This window comes from Mesocricetus auratus, unplaced genomic scaffold (genome assembly GCF_017639785.1).
Source record: "Mesocricetus auratus isolate SY011 unplaced genomic scaffold, BCM_Maur_2.0 Super-Scaffold_100025, whole genome shotgun sequence".
Lineage (NCBI taxonomy): Eukaryota > Metazoa > Chordata > Mammalia > Rodentia > Cricetidae > Mesocricetus > Mesocricetus auratus.
The window spans coordinates 20,663,215-20,690,999 of NW_024429206.1; the positions used below are offsets into that span (position 1 = coordinate 20,663,215).

The window sequence follows — 27,785 nt, forward strand, 5'->3', positions numbered from 1 at the left end:
GCTGTGAAAGAACCTAGGGCCTTATGCTTGCCAGGCAAGTGCTCTACATTAAACCACACCCCATCCCCCAGTCCCTCATGGGAGGAGTCTACCCCTGAGTCATATTCCTAGCCCCTCCCTGAGGGTTTCTAGGCAAGTTCACTACAGCTTCAGCTCTTTGAGTAGGCAGCTCCTTGAGAGCCATGCCCTCAGCCCTCACTTTGGGATTCTAGGCTGGAATTCTACTTTTGAGCCACACCCCTGTAGCAGCTAATTGCCAAGGCCATATGTGACTGCATTCTAACGGCAGGTTCTGTGTAGAAGTTACTTTCTACCCTGGCTGCTACTAGTTGTTTTCAGCCGATATGTTTGCATGTGCGTTTAATTTGTGTTTCTGTGTGTTGGCCACTTAATATACCTTCTTGTGAGAGAGGGTAATAACATTTCTAAATGTTTTCCGGTGTGAAAACTTTTTATTATGGTGTTGGTGGTTTGGTGGCCTCACATACATACAAGGTGTTCCATCTCTGGACATCAGCCCTAGTGCCTGTGAAACTTAAGGGCATATTTTAAGATTTATTATTATTATTTTATTTTTTATTTTTTTTGTTTTTTGAGACAGGGTTTCTCTGTGGCTTTGGAGGCTGTCCTGGAACTGGCTTGGTAGTCCAGGCTGGTCTCGAACTCACAGAGATCCGCCTGCCTCTGCCTCCCGAGTGCTGGGATTAAAGGCGTGCGCCACCAACGCCCGGCTAAGATTTATTATTTTATTTTACGTGTATGAGTGTTTGGTCTGTGCCCCATGTGCATGCTTGGTACCCACGGAGGTCAAAAGAGAGCATTGGGTCAGTGAAGGGACCATGTGTGCAGGTGATGGATGCTGCAGAAGGAGAAGATGTGACTTTGTAAATTCACACCGGAAAATTCCAGATTGTGATGGTGAACTCTGAGTGCAGTGTCCAGTTGGTTCTGCTGAAGGGCCCATGCTTTGACATCTGTTGAGGTGGTGGTGTGCTTTGCTTAATTGAACTTCATGGTTTCTGTTCTCAGTAACGAGACTGTAATTCTTCAGACACAGACCATTTTTAGGTCAAGGCCATAGGAGAACAGGTGGAGGACCACATTCAGCCTGTGGGCCAGAATTTATTGATTCTTGCCCTAGTGTATTACACAATTTGTCTTTTTTTTCCTGAGACAGGGTCCCCTATAACCCAGACTGGCCTTCAACTGACCGTGTAGCCCAGGCCAAGCTTGAATTTGAGATTTTCCTTCTCCAGTCTCTCCATAGAGTTCATTCATATGTTTTGTAAGATGTTCTCATGAATATATAGTGTTAGATACCACTGGTAAATGACATTTAATTTTTTTCATTTTCAAAAATTGTATAGATATGTAGGCATTAGATTTTTTGAATCCTTACCTTGCATTACAAACACTTATAAAATGATTAATTCTTTGTTTTTCAAGTCATAGGGTATGTTTAAGAAGATCTTGTGTGTGTGTGTGAGTGTGTGTGTGTGTGTGTGTGTGAGTGCTGGCACACATGTACTGTAGTGTACGGGCTCCAGCACATGTGGAGGAGGAGGATTGTGAGTGTGTGTGTGTGAGTGTGTGTATGAGTGTGAGTGCTGGCACACATGTACTGTAGTGTACGGGCTACAGCACATGTGGAGGAGGAGGATTGTGTGTGTGTGTGTGTGTGTGTGAGTGCTGGCACACATGCACTGTAGTGTACGGGCTACAGCACATGTGGAGGAGGAGGATTGTGAGTGTGTGTGTGTGAGTGTGTGTGTGAGTGTGTGTGAGTGTGTGTGTGTGTGTGAGTGCTGGCACACATACTGTAGTGTATGGGCTACAGCACATGTGGAGGAGGAGGATTGTGTGTGTGAGTGTGTGTGTGTGTGTGAGTGCTGGCACACATGCCCTGTAGTGTACGGGCTACAGCACATGTGGAGGAGGAGGAGGAGGATTGTGTGTGTGTGTGTGAGTGTGTGTGTGTGAGTGTGTGTGTGTGAGTGTGTGTGTGTGTGTGAGTGCTGGCACACATACTGTAGTGTATGGGCTACAGCACATGTGGAGGAGGACAGCTTGCAGGAGTTGGTTCTCTCCTTCCATCCTGTGGGTCCCAGGCACAGACTCAGGTTGTGGGGCTGGAGGCAAGCACTATCCCTGCTGAGCCCTCCTGCAGGCCTGTGGTCCCTTTCTTCTCTTCATTAGCATTAGCTTTGCTGTGGGATGTGGGTTCCTGGAGACTGTAGCACTACCTTCCCATTGTCCTCTCTGGATTCCGGAGGGACTTCAGCTGTCTACTGATGAATAAGGACTTTGCTGCTGACTTTTCACCAATCCTTGTCATTATTCTGGAGAAAGCTCCTTTTGTTCCCAGCAAGACACTCATAACTGTTGAGTTTATATGCTCTTTCCCTTTCTGTTGAGTAGATTTGTTCTTTGCTTCAGTTAATATGGTGAATAACACTGATTAAAAGCTGTTTCTGTGTTCCAGAGAGATGCTGAACCATAATTTTCTTCTTTTTTGATTCTTTTTGTTTTTGTTTTTCAAGAAAAGGCTTGTGTGTATTGCTTTGGAGCCTGTCTGGAACTCACTCTGTAAACCAGGCTGGCCTCAAACTCACAGACATCCGCCTTCCTCTGCCTTCCGAGTGCTGGGATTAAAGGTGTGCCCCACCAATGCCTTCTTTTTTTTTTTGATTTTTCGAGACAGGGTTTCTCTGTATTGTTTTGGAGGCTGTCCTGGCACTCGCTCTGTAGACCAGGCTGGCCTCGAACTCACAGAGATCCACCTGCCTCTGCCTCCCAAGTGCTGGGATTAAAGGCGTGCGCCACCAACGCCCGGCTCAATGCCTTCTTTTTTAAAAGGATTCATTTTTTTTTTAATGTATTGTGTCTCTCTCTGTGTTACGCATTTGCCCTTGGTGGCCAGAAGAGGGAGTCTTCCTGGGGGCTGGAGTTACAGGTGATTGTGAGTGGTCCAAAGGGAACTGAACCCAGGTCCTCTTTAAGAGTAGCAAGCACTCAACCTCTGAGCCATCTTTCTAACCCCAATTCCCTTCCTTAACATTTTTTTAAATTTGAAAATGTATTTTATTGCTTTAAAAAAAGTGTGTATGAGGCTTTTGCCTGCATACAAGTCTGTGCAGCATATGTGCGTTTGGTGCCCAAGGAGACCAGAAGAGGACTTTGGGAGCCCTAGAATGAGTTTACAACTGTGAACGGTCATGTGCTTGCTGGAATCAGACTCTCGTCCTCTGGATGGGCAGCCTGTGCTCCCAACATCCCATGCCATCTCTCCAGCCCATTAGAAATTACTTTAAAATGTTATCCTTCCAGTTCACACATGGGAAGGATCTGTTTTGATCATATTCCCCCTACTTGTCTCTCTTATTTCCTTCCTACTCCCACTGAACCCCTCCTCAGCAATTCCGTCTGTGTCCATGTGGCCCCCTCACTTTCATGTCTGGTTTTGTTTTGTTTTTTTGACCCATCTGCATTTAATTAGGGCTCTTCAAATGAACTGAACTGTAATTTTCTCTTATCAACTTGGTCTTTGCTAAGAGCATTACGGTGACCTCTTGAGTGCAAGGTGCTTCCCTGTGGCTGAAGAAGTTGGATGGTACAGTTGACTGTGTTCACAGCTAGAGCAGCACTCTCATTTCCTTCCCTTGATCAGTTTTAGTAAACTCTTTTCAAGTGCAGTAAACCGATTGCAATCATCCCACAATGCTCTGCTGTCACCTCTCTGTCCCCAGTGTTTATGTTTTTCTCTCCTCATCTATCCCATTCACAATGGCAGGGTTTTCTACTACTCTCTCTACTTGTTTTCAAAATGTTATTCAGTTTTTGACACTATACATTTATTCTCTCTCTCTCTCTCTCCCTCCCCCTTCCCCCCCTCCCCAGGCGGGTGCAGAGGAAACCTTGTGGGAGGATGTCTATTCTCCCCTTCCACTGTGTATGAATTTGAGGGATTGCCTTGCTGGAACCTCCCATTTAAGTCAATTTTCTGTGACTAACTATTGACATTGTTGCTAAGCTGTATTTCTTGGCAATTTCCTCTCCATCTCACTCTTTGAGTTTCTTTTTTCCCCTAGTTTCTATGCTGCTGTTTACATATATTTATTTGTGGTGTGTGTGTGTGTGTGTGTGTGTGAGAGAGAGAGAGAGAGAGAGAGAGAGAGAGAGAGAGAGAGAGAGAGAGAGAGAGAGAGAGAGAGAGATGTAAGCCATGGTACATGTGGTGTAGTCAGAGGGCAGCTTTCTGGAGTGGGTTCTCTTCACCTTGTTGGGAAGTGTCTGTCTTATTTCTGCTGGTGGGCATCATACACCAGGATAGCTGACCCCTGAGTCCCAACTGATCCTCCTGTCTCTGCCTCCCATCTCTCAATAGGAATGCTGTGATTACAGATGTGAGTCTTCACATCTGGCTTTTTATATGGGTTCTGTAGATAGAATTCAAGTTGCCAGGGTACCATGGTAAGTGCCAACAAAAGTAGCAGGGAAAAGGGCCTATTGTAGCCCGCAGTTGAAGACACAGAGCAGCAGGGGACGGGGAATTCAAGGCCAGTAGCTTGAAGCAGCAGGCCACATGGCTTCCAGAATCAGGGACAGGGCAATGAATGCATGCCACTGCTTGGCGTCCCTCCACACTGCAACCCCAGCCAGGGCGTGGTCCTGCCCTGCTCACAGTTAGGATTTGTCTCCCACATCAGCCAATGTAATAAGATAATCCTTCAAATGCGTGCTCAGAGGCCTGCCTCCCATGCCACCTTAGATTCTGTCAAGTTGGCATTAACCAATGCAGGCAACATGAGATGCTGTCTCAAAATAAATAAATAAATAAAAATCTGTCTTTAAGTTGCTCCCTACTGTTTCTGACGAGAGTCTTCTGTTGCTTCCTCTTCTGCCTTTGAGGATAAGGAGGCCAAGCCTGCTTGGGACTCCATTTGGGAAGATGGAGACAGTAGCAAATAAATTATTTTACTACTTTTTTTTTATATATGTGTGGGTGTTTTTCCTGAGTGTATGTCTGTGCACTATTACCTGGTGCCCATGGAGGGCCTTTGGAACTGGAGTTGCAGATGGTTGGGAGCTATCTGTCATTTGGGTCCTGGGAGTAAAACTGGTTGCTCTGGAAAAGTAGTCAGTGCTCTTATCCACTGAGCCATCTCTCCAGCCCCAGGGACAATGTTCTTCAACATTGAGGGACACTTCAGCCAAGTGGAGCCCACCCTGGGTTATCAGACTGAAGCTTTCTTTCCTGTGATGAGAAATAAATGTTTTTGCAGAGACGAAGTTCCTATTTTAGTAAAGAAAGACTAAAGATCAATACATATTAAGAAGTTAGAAATGAACTGAAAATTACCCACAGAGTAAGCACTTGGGAGGGAATAAAGAAGTTAATGAAACAGGAGAACATCCACAGAATAGAGATGATTATAAAAAACCAAAGTTGGCTCTTTATGAAAAGCCTGTAAGACTGCATAATCAGTCAGTGAAGCGAGATAAGACTAATGTGCATTATCAGGGATGAAAAAGGAGTGTGTCTGGACTGAGTTACTGTTCTGTTGCTACAAAGGCACCACGACCAAGGCTACTTATGAAAGAAAGAATTTGATTGGGGCTTGCTTAGAGTTTCAGGGGGCGAGTCCATGTCCATCATGACAGGGAGCATGGCTGCAGGCGGGCAGGCGGGTGGGAGGGTAGGAGGGTGCTGGAGCAGTAGCTGAGCTTTTACATCTTATCTGCAAATGGGAGCAAAGAGTGAGACACTGGGCTGGCTTGGGCTTTTGAATCCTCCCAGCCCACTCCCAGTGACACACCTCCTCCGACAAGGCCACACCTCCTAATCCTTCCCAAACAGTTCCAGCTACTAAGGAACAAGCATTGAAATCTACGAGCCTTTGGGAGCCATTCTCACGCAAACCATCACACTGGACATCTTGAGAATTTAAAAAAAATCAGAGGGTTAAGGAGGTGGCTCAGTGGGCCAAGTCCTTGCCACATACAAGCCTGAGGCTCTTGAGTTCAAATCCTAGAACTCATATGAAGCCAGACTTAGCAGTGCTCATCTTCAATCTCAGTGCCGGTGTTGAGTGGGTCAGCTAGCCTGGGTAAGGCAGCAGCAAACAACCAAGGAAATCAATCCCATCTCTGAAAAGGTGGAAGGTGAAGAGGGACAATCTAGGTTGGCCTCTGACCTCCACACATATACTGTGGCATGTGTATGACACAGTCATGTATGCTCACAAGGTTATATACATATACATCATATATATATATATATATGAAAGAAAAATAAGGTATTTTAAATGACTTTGTGCCAATTAGATGAAATGTACAAAATTTTAGGAAGCAGAGCTAGAAAAACTCAGCACAAGAATAAACTAGGGGACTTGGGTCTGTACTGGTTAGATATTTTACCAACTTGACACAAGATGGGGTCACCTCAGAAGACGGGACCTGAATTGAGAAATGCCCCATTAGGTTGGCCTGTAGGCAAGCCTGCAGGGTGTTTTTTGGGGATGGGCCCAGTCCACTGTGGGCAGTGCTACCTGGTCCTGGGCTGTATAAGAAAGCAGGTTAGCAAGCCAGTCAGCAGTCCATGGTCTCTGCCTCAGTTCCTGCCCTGATTTCCTTCAGTGATGGACTATGACCTGTAAGCCAAGTAAACCCTTTCCTCCCCAAGTGGTTTTGGAATTGATGTTTTATCACAGCAATAGAAAGCAACTATACCGGAGTTTATGAATTATTTGATTTTATTATTTACTTACTTACTGAGACAGGGTCTCAATTCTGTATCCCTGGCTGACCTGGAATTTACCATGTACACCAGATTGGCCTCAAATTCACAGAAATCCACCTGGGATTAAAGGTGTGTACCTTTAATACCCAGCCTATTTTAATACTCATGTGTGTGCGTGCGTGCGTGCGTGCGTGCGTGTGTGTGTGTGTGTGTGTGTGTGTGTGTGCATGCGCATGGGTGCATAACTGGAATTACAAATGGTTATGGTGCTCCTGCTGGGTCCTCTGCAAGAGTAGTGAGTGCTCTTAACCACTGGGCCATCTCTCTAGTCTTCTGGTTTTATAATGTAAAAACCCACCCAGAGAGAGTTCCCGGCCCAGGTGGATTCCAGGAAGGACTAACTCCAACTCTGTGTTAGGAGGACGGTTCAGGCTCTCTTGAATTCGGGCTTTATCATCTGCAGTCACTTCTGGCAATCGGTAATGACTTTGCTGGGCATGTAGTGCACACCTGTCTGTAATCGCAGAATTTTAGCTGTGCTCTGATTTACGCCACATACTGTGGCATGTGCATGAACACACTTAAATGACGATAGTGTTTTATTTTTAAGTTCACAAAGTGTGTTGTGTATTTCTGGAAGGGAATAGTTGGATCCTAAACATGGACACTAAGCAAATGGCCAAGAACAGCCAGCACTCTGTTAACGGACATGGGCAGACGTGCTCTAACAGGGCATCTTGCCTTTCGATCCATTTCCCTTTTCATGGAATAACTGTGACAGCATGAAGGGGTGGGCGGGGGAGGCAAGCTTTTGATTATGTCGTGCTCAGCAGCGGCTCTGGCCTCTGCCCACTAGATGTCAGTAGCACCCCCACTTGGGGAACCCACAAGGGCTCTCAAGGTGTCACCTTTGAAAGGAAGTTTCAAAGTTGGAGCACAATAGCCCCAGGGTTGCAGAGTTGCCCCTGGTTCAAAAGCATTGTTGCTACTGGATAGCAGACTTTGTCACTGAGCAACAGTGTTAACAGCACACAGCTGAACAAACTGGAGACCCTCAGGTGTAGATGAAGGCTTTGTTATACTTATTACAGTGGAAGATCAATGTAGAGTATGAGTTTAGTTACACATCTTTAAAAAAGATGTCTATCGTGTGTGTGTGTGTGTGTGTGTGTGTGTGTGTGTGTGTGTGTGTGTGTGTGGCTATGTGCATGTGAGTTCAGAGGCCAAAAGAGGGTGTCGGATTCCCTGGAACTGCAGTTAGAAGCAGCTGTAAACCGACCATTTTGGACGTGGGGAACAGGAGTCAGGTCCTGTGTAGGAATGGCAAGCACTCTTGACCACTGAACCATTCTCTCGTGCCCTCACGCCTTTTTCTGAGTCAGGGTCTCATGTAGTGCAGGCTTGCCTTGAACTTGCTATGTATCTCAGGATGACCTTGAACTCCCCTCATCCTCCTGCCTCCATCTCAGGGCTGGGATGACAGACAGGAGCTACTACTCCTGGTTCATGTGGTGTTGGGGACAAGCCCTCTGCCCACCGAGTCACACCCTGAGTCTTATTTCTTTGTGTGGTTTATCTCAATTTTGCAAGGTGTAGCAGATAGAAGCAGAGGCAGAGAGAGACAGAGCAAGCACACACATAAGCCCAGTTGCTAGCGTTCCTATGGCTGGGACCCCATCTTGGATCACCTGCTTGACTACTGTGCGGCTTTTGGCAGTTTACTTACCCACTTTGTGCCTGGGGTTCATATTTGTCAAATGCAGATTATACTCCCTTGAATCTGGTAAGCTTCCTTCTGAAGTTTAGATAGATACTAGAATCTTGGAAAGATACAAAACACTTGTGACAACATCTGGCACACAGCAAGTGCCTGCTGATCCTGCTGATCTTGCTTCATTTCTCTTGCTAGCTTCCTCAACAGACTACTGGTTCAGAGGGTTTGTAAAGTTCACTTCCGTGGAGGCAGAGCTTTGTTTAGGTCTCTGAGAAATGTGTTCTTTCTTTTTAACTTTCTTGCACGTAATTTCATAAATGAATCACTGGGTTTTTAATAGAGATGTTTAAATTGAATATTCTCTGCCTTCTATTCTGTAAATGGTCTTTGCTGGCATAGAACCACTCCTCTGTTAGGGTTGCCTGAGTTTAGTTTTGGTGTGTAAGTGTATGACGTACGTTTGTGTGGTATAATCTTGTGAGTGTGTTGGAGAGGTGCGAGCGCCCATGCTGTGTGTGAGGCCAGAGGAGGGTACCAGGTGTCCTGTGTCACCCTCTACCCTACTACCTGTGACAGGTTCTCACACTGAACCTGGAGTGAGGCTGGCAGTCAGTGACCCAGTGACCCTCCCTGTCTGCCCACCCTACAAACCCCCAGCTCTAGGGTCACAGGCGTGTGTGGGGATTTGAACTTGTGTTCTCATGCCAGAAGTTCAAGGTCCTGCTTGGCTACGGAGTCGGCTCAAGACTAGCCTGGGCTACAGGACACCTGCCTCAAAAAATAAAAAAAAAAATGTCCTCAAGTGTTTCTTCTTTTTATGAATTATGCTTTTCTCCCCAAACATAGAGTTAGAGAATGTGGAGTCTTTTCTCTGGGTAATTTTGAGCCCTGCTCACTAGGACACCTGGGAACTTGCCACACATCGTCCCCATTTCACCCAAGTCTGGCCTCCTCTCAAGGGCAAAGGCTCAGCCTCTGACTTCAAGCTATCAGTAATGGTCTTCTGAGGGTTTCTGGTATGCCCTTGAGCCTTACTCGATTGTTTTGGGTCCCGGAAGGTAGCTGAGACTCAGGTTGTCTGTCTTTCACGGTCTTTAGTCACTCTGATCTTAATGCTTTTTGAAAAAGCCTGGACCAGTTTGGGGTCTGCGGTGGATGTTGCTGATTACCCATCAGCATCACTTTCCTAGAACAAGAAATGCCAAAGATTATAAATAACAAGGAAGCTGGAAAGTAAAGAACAATAATTCATCTTATTCATGGTCCACATGATTGTTGTTTGAGCGCAAACGGTTATGTGAGTTAATTTCCCATCATCTAAAATGATTTAATCAATTCATTGCTTACTTTTAAAGGTTTTATTAGTGCCTATCAATTTACTTAATAATGGGTTTCATTTAGTTATTTTCCGACACGTGTATAGTGCGTTCAGATCATCTTCACCCTCCATGGCCCTCTTTCATCCTCTTCACCATTATCCTCATAACCCTCTCCATTTTCCTAACTAGTCTCCCTTTTATTTAATGCCCTTTTTTTGTGACCCAGAAGCACACACAAACACACACATATGCCAGTGACCATGGAGACTAGAAGATGACTTCAGTCGGTCCCCTGGAAGTAGAGTTACAGGTGGTTGTAAGCTGCCATGTAGGTGCTGGGAACTGAACTCAGGCCCTCTGTGAGAGTAGTCGGTGCTCTTAGCCACTGAGCCATCTCTCTAGCCCACAATGATGTGAATTATAGTTTCTTACATTAGCGTGGGGAGACTGATCAGAGGCTGCAGTGCTGGGGAACTGCATTGCTGTTTCTTCAGTAGTCGTTTTGTTTTATTGAGTGGTGTGTATGCATGCACGCACATGTGAGTAAGGGAGACAACTTGCAGGACTGTTCTCACCAGCCTCCAGGTGGATCCTAAGAGGGCCCTGGAGATCGAACTCACCTTTACTCACCGTGCCATCCCACCAGCCCCTGTTCCTGCTGACGCGGATTCAGTTTGTGTGTGCGGCAGGCAGCCGTTTGGTGACTAACATGATTGTAGATACTGGGGATGGGGTGAGGGCCTGGAGAAGACATGTGTTAGTAATTTGTGCCTTTATAAGATGTATGAGAATCTTTCTATCACTGATGTTTTCTGTCTGCAAAATGTAATTTCAGGGACTGGAGAGATGACTCAGTGGTTAAGGCACTTGCTGCTCTTCCAGAGGACCCAGGTTCTATTCTTGGTACCCATATTGCAGGGGAGGGTCCAGTGTCCTCTACTGACTTCAGGAGGAACTACACCCATGTACACAAACCCATGCACACTCATACACATAATCAGTGAAAAATAAAATCTTTTTAAGAGTCGTGTGCTCTATCAATTGAGCTAGCTGAGCAACTCATCTTCTTTTAAAAAGTAACTTCAGTTTGTAGATGTCCACAGGGGCTCCACCTGACCTGTTTTGTCTGTGGGTCAAAGGTGTTGACCAGGGTTCTTGCGTGAATCTGTGACTTTGGCTCAGTTTTAAACCAAGTTGTTTTCCCTGTTTCAGCAACAGCGAACAGTCTACAGACTGACACTTGTGAAGTGTTGGAACGTGGAAGAACTCCAGGCCTATGCTGAGCTGGTGTCCTTGGGGAACCCCGACTTCATCGAGGTCAAGGTGAGCTACAACTTAGGGCTGGCTGGCCAAGGGTTGGGGGAAAGCTTTCAATTCCTGGTTATTTGGTTCATAGACTCACCAAGAAGCTGGCTCTGTCCTGGGCATCAGGGACAGCAGCAGTGAAGGAGACCAAGCTGTTGGTCTTCAAGAGCATCCAGTTTGGGGCTTGGAGAGTTGGCTCAGTGTTTAAGAGCACTTGCTGATTTTCCAGAGGACCTGAGTTTGGTTCCCAGTTATCATACAGCTCACAACCATCTGTGACTCCAGCTCAAGAGGATCTAGTGCCCTGAGGGGCACTACACACACACACACACAGACACACACAGACACACACAGACACACACACACAGACACACACACAAGACACACACACACAGACACACACACACTAGTTTTTAATCTCTTTCTTTAGGGTTGAAAATAAGTTTAATTATGGGACTGGCCAGTTATAAAAATCAGTCATTATACCAATTTATTTTTACAGTACATCACTGTTGCATACAATGTTGTCAGTTTATACTGACAGTTTACATATTTGGTATTGGGTTTAAACAAATCTTTGAGAGCTTCTCCTATGGTGGGAGATGAGCTGAGAAAGTAGTACTGGAGTGAGTAACTAAACTCTTATTATGGGATATTTCGAACCTATTTCAGATGTCAGTGGTAGTCTAATGAGCCCTGCCTACCTATCACCTTCAACAAAAGGCCAGTCTGGGGCTGGTCTGGTTTCAACTCAACTGCTACCCATTTCCCCTGCCGTTAGTCCTGCTTATTTTACCCTATGCTATGTAAGTTAAAAGATAAGTTCTCCATTTCATTCATTTATTCACTTACTTACTTATTCCTTGTTTTTTAAGATAGTGTCTTATTCTGTAGTCCAGTCTAGCCTTATGGACCAGCTAGCCTGGTATACACAAAGGCCAACAATGAGATCCTTGTAAGATGGAAATCAAGGACTGACACCCTAATATACAAACAAAAAGATTGAAAAAAAAAATAGTACCAGTGGTTGTGAATAGTGGCATAGGCATGTAATCTCAGCACCCAGGATCACAAGTTCAAACTCATCCTTGATTATACATGAGTTTGAGGTAAGCTAGGCTACATAAGACACTGTCTCTAAAACAAGTGTGTGTGTGTGTGTGTGTGTGTGTGTGTGTGTGTGTGTGTGTGTGTATTGCACTGAAGTCTTTGGTTAACTGGTGAAACTGGTGATGTGGAAGGTTGGAATGTGTTGCTAAGGTACAGAAAATTAGGGGGATTGGGTGGAGACATTTCCTGAGTTCCCTGTTGCAGTATTAAATTTAGGGTATCTTTAAAATATTCAAGTATAAGTTTAAAGAGGTCACTGCATGGGGTTAAGGCTGGGCTGGAAGTGAAAGTTTGAAACTATGCCTTTGAGGTGGAGCATAGAAAGGCTTTCTGGGTGCCAAGAGCATCCCCAAGATGACTGAGTAGCAGGAGAAAAATCCCCATCTCTGAAAGCCAGCTCTTGCCTCCCGAGTGTGCAGTTTTGAAACTGAATATTTCCTGAGTCCCAAGAGGGGGAGTTGTAGCATTTCGCCGCTTCTTTAGAACTAGACTGTCTGTAGGAGGGGTTGTAGGGGTGGATACCCAGGGCTCCTGCTCAGCTCTCTGTAGGAGGGGTTGTAGGAGTGGACACCCAGGGCTCCTGCTCAGCTCTCTGTAGGAGGGGTTGTAGGGGTGGACACCCAGGGCTCCTGCTCAGCTCTCTGTAGGAGGGGTTGTAGGAGTGGACACCCAGGGCTCCTGCTCAGCTCTCTGTAGGAGGGGTTGTAGGAGTGGACACCCAGGGCTCCTGCTCAGCTCTCTGTAGGAGGGCTGGGGATTTGGGCACCCAGGGCTCCTGCTCTCCACGCCATTATCATGTTATCTCTGGTCAGGCCAGAGACACTCTTTGGTTTTGAAATTGTTCTTGAGTTCAAAGGTTTCTCTTGGCAGGAGTTCTAATGACGCACAAATGCAAACTGTCTGAAAATAATGTCCTGGTCCAGGGAAGGCTTGCCAACTGCAGAGATTAGTGGCTTTTAATTTATGGCTTAGCTATTAAAAATGTTGCCACACATTATATGGTAGTAAAATCTTTGTTTTTATTGTGCTTGGCCGGATCATGGACACCTCTTCTCTCCCTTTCTTCCTCCCCCTCCCCTTCCCTTTCTTCCTCTCACTCTTGCCCTTTCTTTTGAAGTCATATTTCCTATGGTGAATGTTTTACAATTTGAAAAAAATGGCAAATATTATTATAATCTTCTTTTAAACAGGATCTTCTGTAGATATCATATCATGCAGTCAAAGGTGACCTTGAACCCCTGATCCTCCTGCCTCCACTTCCCAAGTGCTGGGATTATAGCCATGTACCACCAAGGTACTAGTGGTTGTTTACTGATAGTAGTAATTGCTGTGTTTTGAAGAAAGATGGCTACTTGTTAGACAGTGAATTTCCCTGTTGGGGTTTTTGTGTGTTTGGCACCTGTTCATGTGACTCAGAAATAGAGAAAGCTGTGTTACAAACTTCTTTCAAGCAACTTCCCACTTGGTTGTTTTATCTGCGTACTCAACAGTATGTCCAGTACTGCTTGTACCAGCCCTCATTAAAATACTCAAGGGGAAAACTGATAGAGATGGTTGGAGAAATATAGTACTGAAGTTCAAAAACAAAAGTAAGATGAGCTGCTTTGAGAGATTTTATCATTTAAAATTCTTAGAGAAATATACGGCCTAGCAGTAGTGAAATTAAGTGTCACTCGGAGGGCAGACGACAGCTTTTCGGAGTCGGGTTTCTCCTTCCACCATGTGAACTTGAGGACCAAATTCAGGTTGTCAGACTTGGTAGCAATCGCCTTTACCCACTGAGTCATGCCACCAGCCCCTTATACCATGTTTTCTTTACCTGTTCATCTGTTGGTGGACACCTGAGCTGATTCAGCATGCTGGCCGTTGCGAATAGAGCGGCAGTAGGCATGGCCGTGTGGCTGTCTTGTGGACCCCTGGAGTTCTCCCTGGGGTTCTGCAAAGGACAGGCGGCTGCGAGCATGCTCCCCCTAAAAGGAGGAGGTCAGTTAGGGGTTAGCACCACTGAACTTCTCCCCAGCCCTTCCTTCACTGTTTACTTGGATGCAGGCTTTTGCTAAGTTGCCCAGGCTGGCCTTGAATTCATTGTGTAGCCCAGGTTTACCTTGCCCTTATCCTTAGTTTAAGCCTCTGCCTTAGCCTACCCTGGGCTGGGGTTCCAGGTGTGCACCATCATACCCTGAAACAACAGGACTGAGGACTTGGACTAGTGCAGAGTGTTTGCCTGGGATCTGTGAGGCCCTGGGTTCTGCCCCAGCACTTCAAGCACGAAGACAGCAACCAATTAAAAATAAGTGAGTGAGAAGATAAGCTTCTCTGTTCATCAGGATTCGGATAGTTAATGTCTGAAAAGGTGGTATCTTTGCTGTGGTGGTGGCTTCACACCTGTAATCCTGGTATTTGGGAGGCCCCAGCAGAGTTTGAGGTCAGCCTGGGCTACAGGTGATACTTAGTATAAAAAACAAAACCAGTGGAAGAGGCTGGCGAGATGGCTCCATGGCTAAGAGTGCATACTACTCTTACAGAAGACCCTGGTCCAGTTTCCAGCACCAACATCTGGCAGCTCAGTTTTAATTCAGCTCCAGGGGATCTGACACCTCTTTTGGCATCTGTAGATAGGTACACACAGCCACACATTTGCATAATGAAAAATAGTCTTTGAAAGAAAACAGTGGAGGCTGAGGAGATATTAGAAGGGTGGTGCTTCTTTGTGAGAACCAGGATGATGGTTTCCTGTCCTCCCAAAGTGTGTTTATCTGTTAGATGATGCCGTAGTGTCAGGTCTGAAAACGGAACCCTCAGGGTCTGAGGACAAGAGGTTGTGTGTATCATATTCCATTGCTTCAGGAGAGACCCCAGCCTGAAATAGAGAAGACAGAGTCTTTCACTGCAGGGCAGTGTCTCAAAGGAATGCTTTCCCATGGGCAGAGACTAGCACGGAGAAGCCTTGAGTCATGTCTACCCTTGTGTGACAGAAGGAGAAAGTCTCCCTTTGAGCCTGGGGGAGGTTTGGTTCAAGCATAACAGTATATCAGACTTACACATGTGCTGCCAGATTGGGCCCAGGCTATTGCCATGCCCAAGGCTCATGCCGGGCACATCCAGTGCTGTCCCTGCCTGTCACCAGTGTTTCATTTAAACTGCTTGTCTTCTTAATACTCATTTCAAGGAATCTATGGTAGAAGCAAGCTAGGTGTGAAGGTGCGCATTGTAACCCCAGCACCTGGGAGATGCAGGCAAGAGGATCAGCAGGTAAGGGTCACCTTCAACTACTATGATTCCAGACAAGCCTAGACTACCCGTCTCAAAAAAGCAAAAACAAAACAAGGGCCAGGGAGATGGTTCAGCTGGTAACGATGCTTGCCACCAAGCCTGGTGACCTGAGCTTGAACCCTGGGTGGAAGGAGAGAGGCAGCTCTGGCAAGTTGTACTCTGATCTCCACCTGTGCATGTACAATGAACAAACAAAAACAAACACCAAAGAGTAGAAGCATGTATGCTTCCAGATTTGTTTCAAGCGTGGTTCCTATTCAAAACTTTTTAGTACTATATCTTGTTTTACTGACCGAACCAGATTAAGAGATTTTTGTCTTTCTTTTCCTACCTTCTTTGTCTTTTCATTATTTATGAGGCTGAGTGGGGTATGCATCACAGGTTTGTTTGTTTGTTTTAGTGTGTGTGTGTGTGTGTGTGTGTGTGTGTGTGTGTGTGTGTGTGTGTGTGTGTTTCCCATCCTAACTGCGGTTGTATCCAGGAGTCGCATTTCTGTCTTCCACTGTGTGAGCTCCAGGGACCCAGCTCAGGTGGCTGGGCTTGGCAGGAAGTGCCATCACTTGCTGAGCCACCTTGCTACACATATTCAACATGTGCCAGTATAGCCTTTCAAACTAAACTATCTGTCCTAAAATTAGAATGACAGTAGCATCTATTCTCTGAGGCAGGTATCTGGCTTTGGAGCCCAAGGTGGTCGGGAATCTCATCTCAGCTTCCCAAGCGCTGGGATAGTAGGTGTGCACCACTCCCACCCCACCTGCCATAAAGAAGTAATCCTTTAAGAGGTTTGTTTGTTTGAGAATTCAATGGGATAATCTGTGCCAGGATCCAGTAAATGTTTAGACTGCCTTCCATTAAGCACTCTATATGAAATAAATCAGTAGATGCTATCTCTTCATTATATTGATTTCCTCTTTTCTTTCATTGCCACTCTGGTAAAATATTTTTTCCTTTATATTCCCTGTAAATTAACATGTATTTTAGCCTCATTAGGCTTGAATGGGGCCTTCATTTGTGAGCCCGAGACTCTCAGCCCTCATTATCTGCCTGCTTGTTGGTAAAAATGTGCTTCACGGTACAAACATCTGCTGCATTGAAAACCTGAATCACAGAGCCCGTTTGTAGGAAGCCCTGTGTTTGCACTCTCTGCAGAGACCAGGAAGGGCTTAGCAATTACTGTTGTGCAGTGATGTTTTGAAAGCCACCCTCTGTTAGCACCACAACGGTTCACAGGGCTCAAACCTGGTAGAGCAAAGTGAATAAGCATCTTCCCCTTACTGCCCACATACAGGGTAAGGGCCAAGGTCAGGAGAGTGCCAGTTATACATGCCTGTAATGCTGTATCAGATGTTTTTCCTGTTGCTGCATCTAAATACCCCATAAAAGGTCATTTACAAGAGGGCAGGGATTTTCTTGGTGTGTGTGTGTGTGTGTGTGTGTGTGTGTGTGTGTGTGTGTGTGTGTCTGAGGGGAAGACTTGATAGTGGGAGTGTGTGGTTGGATTGATTAGTAAGCACACTAGCATTCTGATGACTTTCTCCTTTGTCCCTTTTTAAGTTTTATTCTTTCGTTCGTTCATTCGTTCATTCATTCATTCATTTTTGGAGAAATGATCTTACTGTGTAGCTCTGACTGGTCTGGAATGCACTGTGTAGACAGGCTCTAAACTCATAGAGCTTGTCTCTGCCTTTGGAGTGAGTGCTGGGATTAAAGGTGTGGGCGACCACATTCAACCTTTTTTCCTTAATTAAAAAAATGCATTGTGTGTGTGTGTGTGTGTGTGAGAGAGAGAGAGAGAGAAACAGAGAGAGAGAGAGAGAGAGAGAGAGACAGATTCATTTGAAAGTGTGTTTACTGCTCTAAAGGTGGTGGAACATGGGAGAATAGAACTTAAAAGTGAGGCAAACTAAAGTCAACTTTATCCAGAGCATCAGATAATTTATACTCTGGGGGTTAAGAAAAGTCACATGAGGGAAGTTCTTATTGAGTTCAGGCTGCATATAATCACAAGGACAAGCCTACACGGCAAATGGCAAAACATGTTTTCCATAGAGGCACAGCAACAGACAGCCACAGTCAGTTGTCATGCATAATCTGGAGTAAACTTACTGCTATCAGCTTTACCCAGTAGGGGAGCAAAAGCACCTTCCAAGAACAGTTCTGTGTTTTTGGAGAAACTGAGGTCACAAGACTCTTGTTTTCTTCTCATGAACACTCAATTCCCCTTGAATGACTCCATTCTTGGGCCATGGTCAGCAGTAAGGACCAGTTTTGGGAGTCGGCATTCTCCTACCATGTGAGTCTTGGGGATCAACGTGGGCCTTTGGGCATGGTGACAGAGCACTTGTACCTTCCTCTTTCCTTTTCATTTAGTTTGGGCCCTCAGCCCATGGGACCCTCCTCAGTTAAGCATTTTTGGTAACACCTTCACAGACACACTCAGGGTCTGTCTTAGAGGTGGTGATGAATCCAGCCAAGTTGAAATAAATGTTTAACTCCGGTTTAACCCTTGGTTCATGCTCATTGGAGAATAGCCAGTTTAGGGCCGTGGCTGTTGCTCGCTTAGCAGGCATGAAGCCCTGTCCATCCCCAGCATGGCATGAGCCAGGATTGGTGTTGCTTGCCTGTAAGCCTAGCGTGTGGGGGAAGGGCTGGAGTTTAGGGTCATCCTTGGCTACACAGTGAAATGGGGGCCCGCCTGGGCTACATGAGACAAACAGAAGGTTTTAATGAAGGGCAGCATCTAGTCAGTCCATCATCACACTGAGTCCCCCTTAGCATCTGGTGATCTGTTATTGCTGAGGAATAAAATATTAAATGTCTTCCTCAGCCATAGTTATGAATGTAAGAGCTTGTCTGAGAGCTCTGTGCTTCGGGGAGCTTTTAAATATTAACAAAGTTCCTTTGCGATGGCTTTTCCAGTGTAACTCGCCTATAGCATTGGAATCTGATGACCTGTGTGTAAGCCCTCTCACTGTTTTGTGTGCAGTCGGGTTAGTAGCACAGTTTTCCAACTTGATTTTCCTAATGATGTCTTGAACTGTGTTACCATTGCTTTTTAAAATCCACCGAAGCTCAGCCTAATGAATTCTCCAAATCCCTGAGCAAACAGAGGCCATTTCCCCATTTAGCCTAAGGAAGCTGGGCTGTGGGTAGTTAACACTCAGTGGAGGGCATTTGGGTTCAGTGTCTGCAGTAACTATGACCCGCCATCTGCAGTGAGTGGCCATCTGCAGCGAGGGTTTGCAGAGCTCATTTGAGTCTCAGGCCAAGTCCTAGCTCTGCCATCTGTAGGGGGCAGGTTACCTAGGGCTGGACTGTAGGATCAGCTTTCCTTTTTAATACGTTCTGCCTCTTTCACATGTATGTGGTGTATTTGTATGTGTGTGCACGCGTGTAAATGTCTCTGTATATCTGTGGTGCCTGTGTATGTGTGATGCGTGTGTTGTGTCTCTCTGTGTGGTGCATATTAGTTTCTGTGTATGTGTTATATGTGTCTGTGTTTGAATCTAGTGTGTGTGTGTGTGTGTGTGTGTGTGTATGAGGCCTTTTTTATTTTTTCCCAAGACAACTTTCTTTGTGTAACAGTCCGGGAACCCACTTTGTAGACCAGGCTGGCCTCTGCTAGGATTAAAGTTTAAAGGCATGGGCCGTCACTGCTGGGCTAAGGGGTGGGAGCGGGGCAGTGTTGTGCTTTTCAGTTGCTGCTTGTGTCTAGAATATTGAAGCTAGCTGTTGAATATTGAAGCTAGCTGTTGAATATTGAAGCTAGCTGTTGAGAAAGTGCAGTTCTGAGCTGGGCATGGTAGCCATGGCTGTAGTCCCAGCCCTCAGGAGGCAGAGGCAGAGCATCAGGAGGGCAAGCTAGCTCATCGGGCTGCAGACTGAATTTGAAGCCAGCCTGGGCTACATGAGCATCTCAAAAACAAAACAGAAAGGTCTGATAATGAAATGTGTCAAGATACACCTTCTTATTAGAGAAAGAATCATTTCCCACTTTGTAATTTACTAAGTAGAGGACTGAGGAGACTTGGGGGAGGTCTGTTCTGGGTTCACAGGGAGGGGCTGAGAATCAAAAGCCTACTTGTCTTACTACAGTTGTACTTAATAGGAATTTCCATGTTGGGAAAATAAGTAAGACTTGTGTGTAAATCCACAGTGCTTCTCCTTTGGTGTGATACTTATTTTTAATCCTTTTATTTTTGAGGTTATAATATAATTACATGATTTTTCCCTTCCTTTTCCTCCCCATAAGCCCTCACACATACTCTTTCTTGACCTCTTTTTTCATTAATTGTTGTTATATGAATATAAAATACATACATATATATATATTCCCAGATTCAATCTGCTCAGTTTATATAATATAGAATACTTTATTTTAATAAATTTATATTCAGTGGTGCTGGAGAGATGGCACAACAGCTAAGAGCTCTTGCTCTTCTTGCCAAGGACCTAAATTTAGTTCCCCCACTCATGGTGGTGGTTCATGACTGCCTGTAGCTTCAGCTCCAGGGGACCAGTGTCCTTCTCTGGGTCCCACAAACACCAGGCATGCATGTCAAGTACACAGATACATGTAGGCAAATATTCCTATGCATGAGATATAAATAAGTCCTTTTAAAAAATCATACTCAAAGCACATCACAACTTTGGCATAGTGACGCACATCTGTGGTCCCAGTGCCTGTACTGAGGCAGGAGGATTACTACAAATTCTAGGCCAGCATAGAAAGACTCTGTCTGAAAAATTAGTTATCACCTTTTAGATTTTCAGTAGGATCTGCATTAGTTACTCTTTTCATAGCTGTGAGAAAATACCTTACAAACGCCACATAAGGAAGGAAAGACTTATGGTGGGGAAGTTATGGTGGCAGGAGCATGAGGCAGCTGGTCACATGGCATCCACAGTCAGGGAGCAGAGAAAGACGGATGCAGGCGCTCAGCTCACTGTCTCCTTTGTATTCAGTCTGGGGACCCCGCCCACTGATGGCACCACCCGCATTCAGTGCGGTCCACCTCAGCTAACCTATTCTGGAGTTGCCGTCATAGAGGTGTCCAGTGCTGTGTCTCCTGATCAGCCAAGGTGATAGGGAAATGTGACCACCGCGAGCTGTCACCCGCAGAAAGGTCTGTAACTGCTGTCCTTCCCACAGGGTGTGACCTACTGTGGCGAGAGTGCAGCCAGCAACCTCACCATGGCCAATGTGCCTTGGCACGAGGAAGTGGTCCGGTTTGTCCAGGAGCTAGTGGACCTGCTTCCCGACTATGAAATTGCGTGTGAACACGAGCACTCCAACTGTCTCCTGATCGGACACAAAAAGGTAAGAGGATTTCAGCGTGCCTGCGGCTGCACCCCTTCCCCTCTTTCTTTTCCCTTTGTGTCTCACTGTCCCTTGACCAAGTGGATGTTCACTTGTTCCGCTGTCTTTCTAATGCGAGCATTAAGAACACCCTGAACAAAACAGACTGTGCCATCCCACTGTTTGAGTTCCTAAGTGTTTGTTTTAAAGGTTTACTTTTAATTGTGTGTGTGTGTGTGTATGTGTGTGTGTGTTATGCACACGTGAGTGCAGTGCCCTCAGAGGCCTGAAGAGGGTGCCATGTCCCCTAGAGTGGAGTTCCAGGTGGTTGTGAGTCCCTTTCCTCATAAGTGCTGGGAACCGAATCGTTTCTTGAGTCACCTATCTTGGGTTTGCTGTAGGAGAGTACATGCTCTTAACTTCTGAGTCATCTCTCCAGTCTTTGATGTCTTTTTAAGTAAAAAAATAATCCTATCCAAAAGGAAGATTCCAGTTTGTGGTAGGTACAAGAAGAAAGTCTTTATTAAATCCCCAGTGTAAGCAGCGGTCAGCTTTTGGGGTGGTGCAGGCTCTCTGGACTTGTGCAATGATGTGGTCACTCAACTTCGTGACTGCATTAAAAGCCACTGAATTATACAATTAAGTCATCATGTAATAAGAGCAGGCCTTTTACCAGAAAAGTCATAAAGACTGAGTTAGGACACCTCTCTCCCATAGATTCTTTCAAGGCTTTTGTTTATTTGTTTAGATTTATTCATTTTCACTTGTATGAGTGTTTGCTGCATGTGCTCCTGGTACCTCTGGAGGTCAAAAGAGGGAGTTGCATTCCTGAAACTGGAGTTACTGGTGGTTGTGAGCTGACATATGTGTGCTGGGACCAGGACCCAGGCCTCACGCAATATCAGCTAGTGTTCCTAACCTCTGAGGCATCTCTCCAGCTCCCCACATAGATGTTTTGGGAAGTAAGTCAGGCTTAATTTAAGCATGAAGGATTCCCTGCTCCCTGATCTCAGTGGCTGTGAACAGTTGCTCCGCTTATTGACACGGAACTCTGAGTAAAAAGCTCACCCGTTCCGGTCTCAATCCTGAGATTGGGGGTTTCCTGTGTTTTGATTGTGGTTAGATTGTGAGCCTGTGACTCTTGGTCTGTTAAGACTTGGCCATTTACAAACAGTGCATCCTGGGAGAATAAAGGATCAAAAAAACAAAAACGGTCTTCTCTTAGTTCCAAGGAGTAACCGAGCTCAGTCCTGAAGACAGAGGACAGAGTCTCAGGTGGCCCTGTCCTCCCTTCCTCACCGTGTGTCCAATGCTTGTGTGTCTGGGGCAGCCAGGCTGAAGAATATGAAAGAGGGATGGAGTGAGTCAGTGGCTAGCACTGCTTTCAGAGTACCCACTTTAATCTCTGGCGCACACGGTGGTTTACCACTGCCTTTGATTCCGGTCCAGAGGGATCGGACTCTCTATGCTGTCCTCTGAGGTTATAGACATTCATGCAGGCAGAACACCTGTACACATTTAAAAACAACAGCAAAAATGATATGAAGAGGGATGGAGGGGCCCCCGCCTTCAAGGTGCTCCAGGTTCCGTAAGAGACTGTCAGAGAGTAAGGTGGAGGGTGATGGAGAAGGACACCCAGCATTGCTGTCTGCCCCGCCCCCAGACCAACAAGTACATGCCTCACAGAATCAGATCTGAGTTTTACAAGCACTAAGTTGTAAGACAGACAGTGCAGAGATGGTAAAAGTTGGAGAGCCAGGCTGTGGGCAGCTGGCCTGGCACAGTGTCAGATGAGCTGTTTACTTGTGGTGGGTGGTTCAGCTCTCAGCGTGCATCACCGACCTGCTCCCCCAGCTTTTCAGTAGCTGGGGAGAAAGGCTGTGGCGATGGGACCCTTCACTGGGTATCTTAGTATTTGTTATTTTATTTATGTTCCTGAAGACGCATGGGAAAGAAGTTCCAAGAGCCTCCAGGAAGCACATTCAGAGAGGCTATGCTTTAAGCCCGAGCATGATGTTGTACACCTGAGACCTAACTCTTGGGAGGCAGAGGCAGGAGGATCTCTGTGAGTTTGAAGCCAGCCTAGTCTACATAGCAAGTTCCAGCCATCCAGGACTATGTGGAGAGAACCTGGCTCAAAAACAGAGAGGGAGGAGGGAGTAAGGGTAGAGGGGTAGTGATTGACAGGTGGATTGTGTTTAAAATGCACAGCAGAGGAAGCCCCACCCACAGGTATTCACATGCCCCAGGAGGAATGAAACATGGCCAGACTGAGAGACTGTGAGCTCTCTCTTGGTCCAGTGGATATCCAACACCAGGGCCTCTGCCTCTGAAATAGTCTGCTGTGGTGTTCCTTTGAGTTTTGTTCTGATGCATGGCGTCCACGCCTATGGAGAAAAGTCCAGAGGCTCACACAGTGGGATTAAACCCCAGACCAGATTATCCGTATCTTCTGGTATGTTTCCTATTCAGGCCTGGTTGGGAGGGCCTTATACACTGGAATCCGCTCTCCACCTCCCTTTCTGGATACCAGTGTGTGGTGAAGGAAGAGAATGTGGGCCGGCTCTCTGTGAAGCAATCTCTTTTGATAGTTGTCTCCCTCCAGGCTCACAACGGGATACATCACCTTAAACCAGCAAGGTTAGAGACATCAAACACAAAATAATCCAGGGCGGAGAAATGACTCAGTAGGTAAAGCCTCTCACCATGGGTCTTGATGACCTGACTCCTGGGACCCACCGGGTGCTTGGAAGGAGCTCACTCCTTCAAGTTGACCTCTGACCTCTACACACAAGCACCCCCTCTTCCCAATAAAAAAGTGTAATGAAGATTTTAAAATACTATAAAATTAATTAAAAGAAAAGAAGCACACTCCTAGCCCAGGTGTTGGGATCTAGGTCTTGAGTGTAACCTAGAGCTGATAGCTGATTGTATGTAGATTCCTGTAGAATGTTTATAAGAATAAAGATCTCATGCTGTCGTGTTGTTTAGGGGATTTTTCCTGTGTGAAAGATGAGATAATAACTAGATGAGCTTGTTTGCTTTTTTCGTTTTTCGTGGCAGGTGCTCACCGGCTCATCTGGCCTCCATGGCTGGCCCTGTCTAGAGCGGCCTGCTGTTTAGTCTGGGCCATACCTCACCACACTGTCATGAGATCATCTGCGACCTTTTGAGTTTGTTCATAACGCTGCATTGATTTACCTCTTCCCTTCCTTGTGGGGGTTGTGGAGTCCCTGAAGTCAGATGACCCAATGTCTTGGACACTTCTCCCATCTTGAGATCTGGGGGGCTTTGTTTCCCTGTTGACACAGCTGCCTTCTGACACAGTTTGCGTCAATCATGCCAAGTGCTGCCCTTTTAGCTTCTACTCTCTTTGTGAAACAGTTGGACTTTTCTGAGCTCCTTTTACCTCAGCTCGTATTGAGGAGCGTGGACATTGAGTTTGATCCTTGAGGCCTGGTGACTCAGCATTGTTCTTGGAGTTACTCATACTCTGGATGGAATTGTGTGTCCCCCATTTCCCAGATCCATTTGTGTTGAGTTTATGCCTCTTCCCTCTCTCTCCCCCCCCCGTTCGACTGTATTAAAGATGGGGCTTCCCAGGTTGGATGATACCTGGATAGGGCCTGCCCTTACAAGGACAGACACTGAACAACCTGCACACAGGGAGAAAGCCCATGTTGACACAGTGAAAAGGCATTGTTTGCCAGCCAGGAAGACAGACAGCCCTCCCCAGTCTGAGGCACCTTGTCACGGTGGCCCAAACCTCTAGTGCATCTGCATCGGGTTACATCAGAGACTGTGTCCTTAGAGACCGGGAACCTCTAAGTCTCTAAGTGTCATTGGCCACCTCTCATTTCTAATAGTCCTGTCTGTGCAAGTGGTCTCTTCCCCTCTGGGCCTGAGCACAGTTTCAGAGGACTGTTAGCATGGCTTCCAGTGCCTGAGTTTGCAGACTGCCTCTGGGAATTGCAGATGAGATGCATCACAAACAGCTTATTGTGTTTTGTGAGAAAGAGAGAGAGAACAGAGACTCAACTCTAATATATATATATATATAATATATATATATTAGAGTTGGCTGGGCTAAAAATAATTGAGTTTATGGTTCTAATCTAGTGGTTCTCAACCTTCGTAATGCTGCAACCCTTTAATACAGTTCTTCATGTTGTGGTGACCCCTAAGCATAAAATTTTTGTTGCTACTTCATAACTGCAATTCTGCTACTGTTATGAATCATCATGTATATATCTGATATGCAGGATATCTGATATATGACCTCTGTGAAAGGGTCATTCTACCCCTAAAGGGGTTGTGCCCCATGGGTTGAGAACCACTGCTCTAATCTAAACAGATCCTTTTGTTTCTCTGAGCCTATCCATGACAAAGAATCCTTTACTTGTTATTTTTTGTTTGCTAATGATTTAGTTTTAAGTGTGTGTGTAGGTGCCAGTGGAGACCAGAGGTCGCTTGCAGCTGGAGTTACAAGTGGTTGTGAGCTGCCCAGTGTGGGTGCTGGGAACCAAACATGGGTCCTCTGCAAGAGGAGTGAGTGCTTTTAACTACTGAGCTATCCCCCAACCTCACCCCTCCCTCCTTTATTTTGTTTGTTTGTTTGTTTTGGGCACAGGGTTTCATGTAGGCCAGGCTGGCCTCAACTTGTAGTGGAGGATGACCTTGAACTCCTACTTGTCCTGCCTCTACCTCCTGAGTTGCCGGGTTACACGTGTACACCATCATGCCTGGCTAGAGAGAGCTGTGTGTCGCAGGACTGGAGAACACTTGTGTGTAGTGTTGGGAGGGAAAGTAAAGATGGGGAGCTTAGGCTTCCGGCTGTAAGATGTAGGAAGCCTTGGGGCAGCATTTCAAAGAATGGACATCATAATTCATCAACATACCACTTAAGCTTTTACATACATTTGGCCCTGTCTACTAGAAAGCTTTTAGCTGTCTGACATAAACCACGAACCGTTTAAATTCAGTAAGTATTATCCTAACTGGTTTTCTCAACTGTAACTGGAAACTGTTGCTTCAGTTGGTTCATAGAATGAATTAGGCTTTTCTGGAGTTACAGGTGGTTGTGAGCCACCCGACTTGGGTGTTGGGACTTCAACCGTGTCTGTACTCTCCCTGCATGAGGAGCAGTGTGTGCTCTTCGCCACTGAGCCGCAGTCTCCAGCCTGCTTCTATTTTGAGACAGGCTCCTGCTGTTTAGCCCTGGCTGCCCTTGAACTCTTGTTCCTCCTGCCTCAGTCTTCCTAGTGCTGGGACAGAGACGCTTGTCTATTTACAAGTCACCCATCGGCATTAATTCACAGGCAGAGGCTTTGAATGAAAAGCCTTCACCACAAAAGGAGAGTTGCCTCGGCCCCCTCTGTTGCCTCTCTGTTCTCTTCATTCTTGGCCATTATTCCACAGTGACTTTGGAGAAGCAATTTACTTAAGAGAGTACAAATTGGATTATCCCCCATTATTGAATTGAAATTCTTCACGAGGCTTTCTGCTAATGAGATATTGTAGCATGTTAGGATGCAAAGGCTAGCTCTGTGTCATTTAGCAGCTCAGAATTAGAAGCCATTGATTAGGACTTTGCTCAAGCAAAGTTTAGCAATAAAAAGCCCTCCACACACACTGCTAACAGCGGGGTGAAAACACGCGCCGGATCAAAAGCAGCTTGACTGTGAACTCCAGGTAACACCAGCTGCTTAACTCTCTGTGGCCCTCTGTAGTCACTTCACTCCAGGAAAATTTGACTGCCTGTTGCAGGGAGCCCCCTTTCCCAGAAATGTAGCCTCACTCTGTAGGACAGGTTGAACCCTGCTCCTTTGTTTATATAAATTCTCTCCTTTGTTTTAAGGCTTTAATTTTTTTTATTTTTTGAGATCATTTGCAATTAACATCATATCCTCCTTCCCCCTTTTCTCTTTAAACCCTCCCCCATACACCCCTCCTTGCACTCTTTCAAATTCATAACCCCTTTTTTCATTAATTGTTGTTACATGGTGTACATGTATATGTATGTGTATGTATCTATGTATATTCCTAAATACAACCGGCTCTGGCCTCTGTCCTTGTCTTTCTGCATCCATCTTCCAGGGTCTGAGATTCTGGGCCTGGGCCACTATGCCCAGTTCAGGAAGTATTCCTTATTAACAGTTGGGCCTTCCATGTGTGGTACGGACAGGGCTTCAGGGACACAAGCATACTGAAAACGTGAAAGTTTAACATGAGAGAAAAAACGGGCTGATTAACAATTTAAAACATTGTTTTGTGCAAGGTCATATGTAGCTCAGGCTGACCTTGAACTTCTGATCATCCTGATTGTGGAGTTACTGGCATGTACCACCATGTCCAGTTTGTGCAGTGCTGGGAATGGAAGCCAAGGCTTCATGTTTGGAGAACACTCTACCAACAGAGCCACATTCTTAGCTCTCTCACTGGGGAATTTTTGACATTTATTTGAGTTGTTAAAAAACATTCATTGCTATTTATGTGTGCTAGTGGAGGGAGTGGGGTGGCGAGTTACCCATGGAGGTCAGAAGACGGCATTGAATCTCCTGGATCTGGAGTTACAGGAAGATGTAAGCTGCCCTACACGGGTGCTGGGCACAAACTCTAGTCTCCTGGGAGAACAATACTTGCTCTTGATCTCTGAGCCATCTCTCCAGTCCAAAACTAATGCTGTTTGTCTCAGTTAGAGCTTCTATTGCTGTGATGAAATACCATGACCAAAAGTGACTTGGGCATGGACTTGCTTGTTGTCAGTCCATCCATCACTGAAGGAAGTTGGGGCAGGAACCTGGAGCTGATGCAGAGACCATGGAGGAGCACTGGTTACTGGCTTGCTCCTCATGACTTGCTCAGCTTGCTGTCTTATATCACGCAGGACCATCAGCCCAGGGGTGGCACCACAGTGAGCGGGGCCTCCACATCATTCATTAATTAAGAAATGCACCATGCCACTCTGACGGGAGCCTTTTCTCAGTTGAGGTTCTTCTTTCCAATATGACTCTAGTTTGTGCC

General features: G+C 45.9%; 1 protein-coding gene across 3 annotated transcripts in view; it reads left to right on the top strand.

Annotated features, from left to right (window-relative positions):
* LOC101841209 (S-adenosyl-L-methionine-dependent tRNA 4-demethylwyosine synthase TYW1) overlaps positions 1 to 27,785 on the top strand; it is an 83,537-nt gene that overhangs the window by 55,106 nt on the left and 646 nt on the right. For all 3 annotated transcript variants that reach the window (XM_013120718.3, XM_013120720.3, XM_013120719.3), the window contains 2 exons: positions 10,985 to 11,095; positions 20,616 to 20,783. In XM_013120718.3, the coding sequence (XP_012976172.1) occupies positions 10,985 to 11,095; positions 20,616 to 20,783 (279 nt within the window). The remainder of the gene's footprint in view (positions 1 to 10,984; positions 11,096 to 20,615; positions 20,784 to 27,785) is intronic.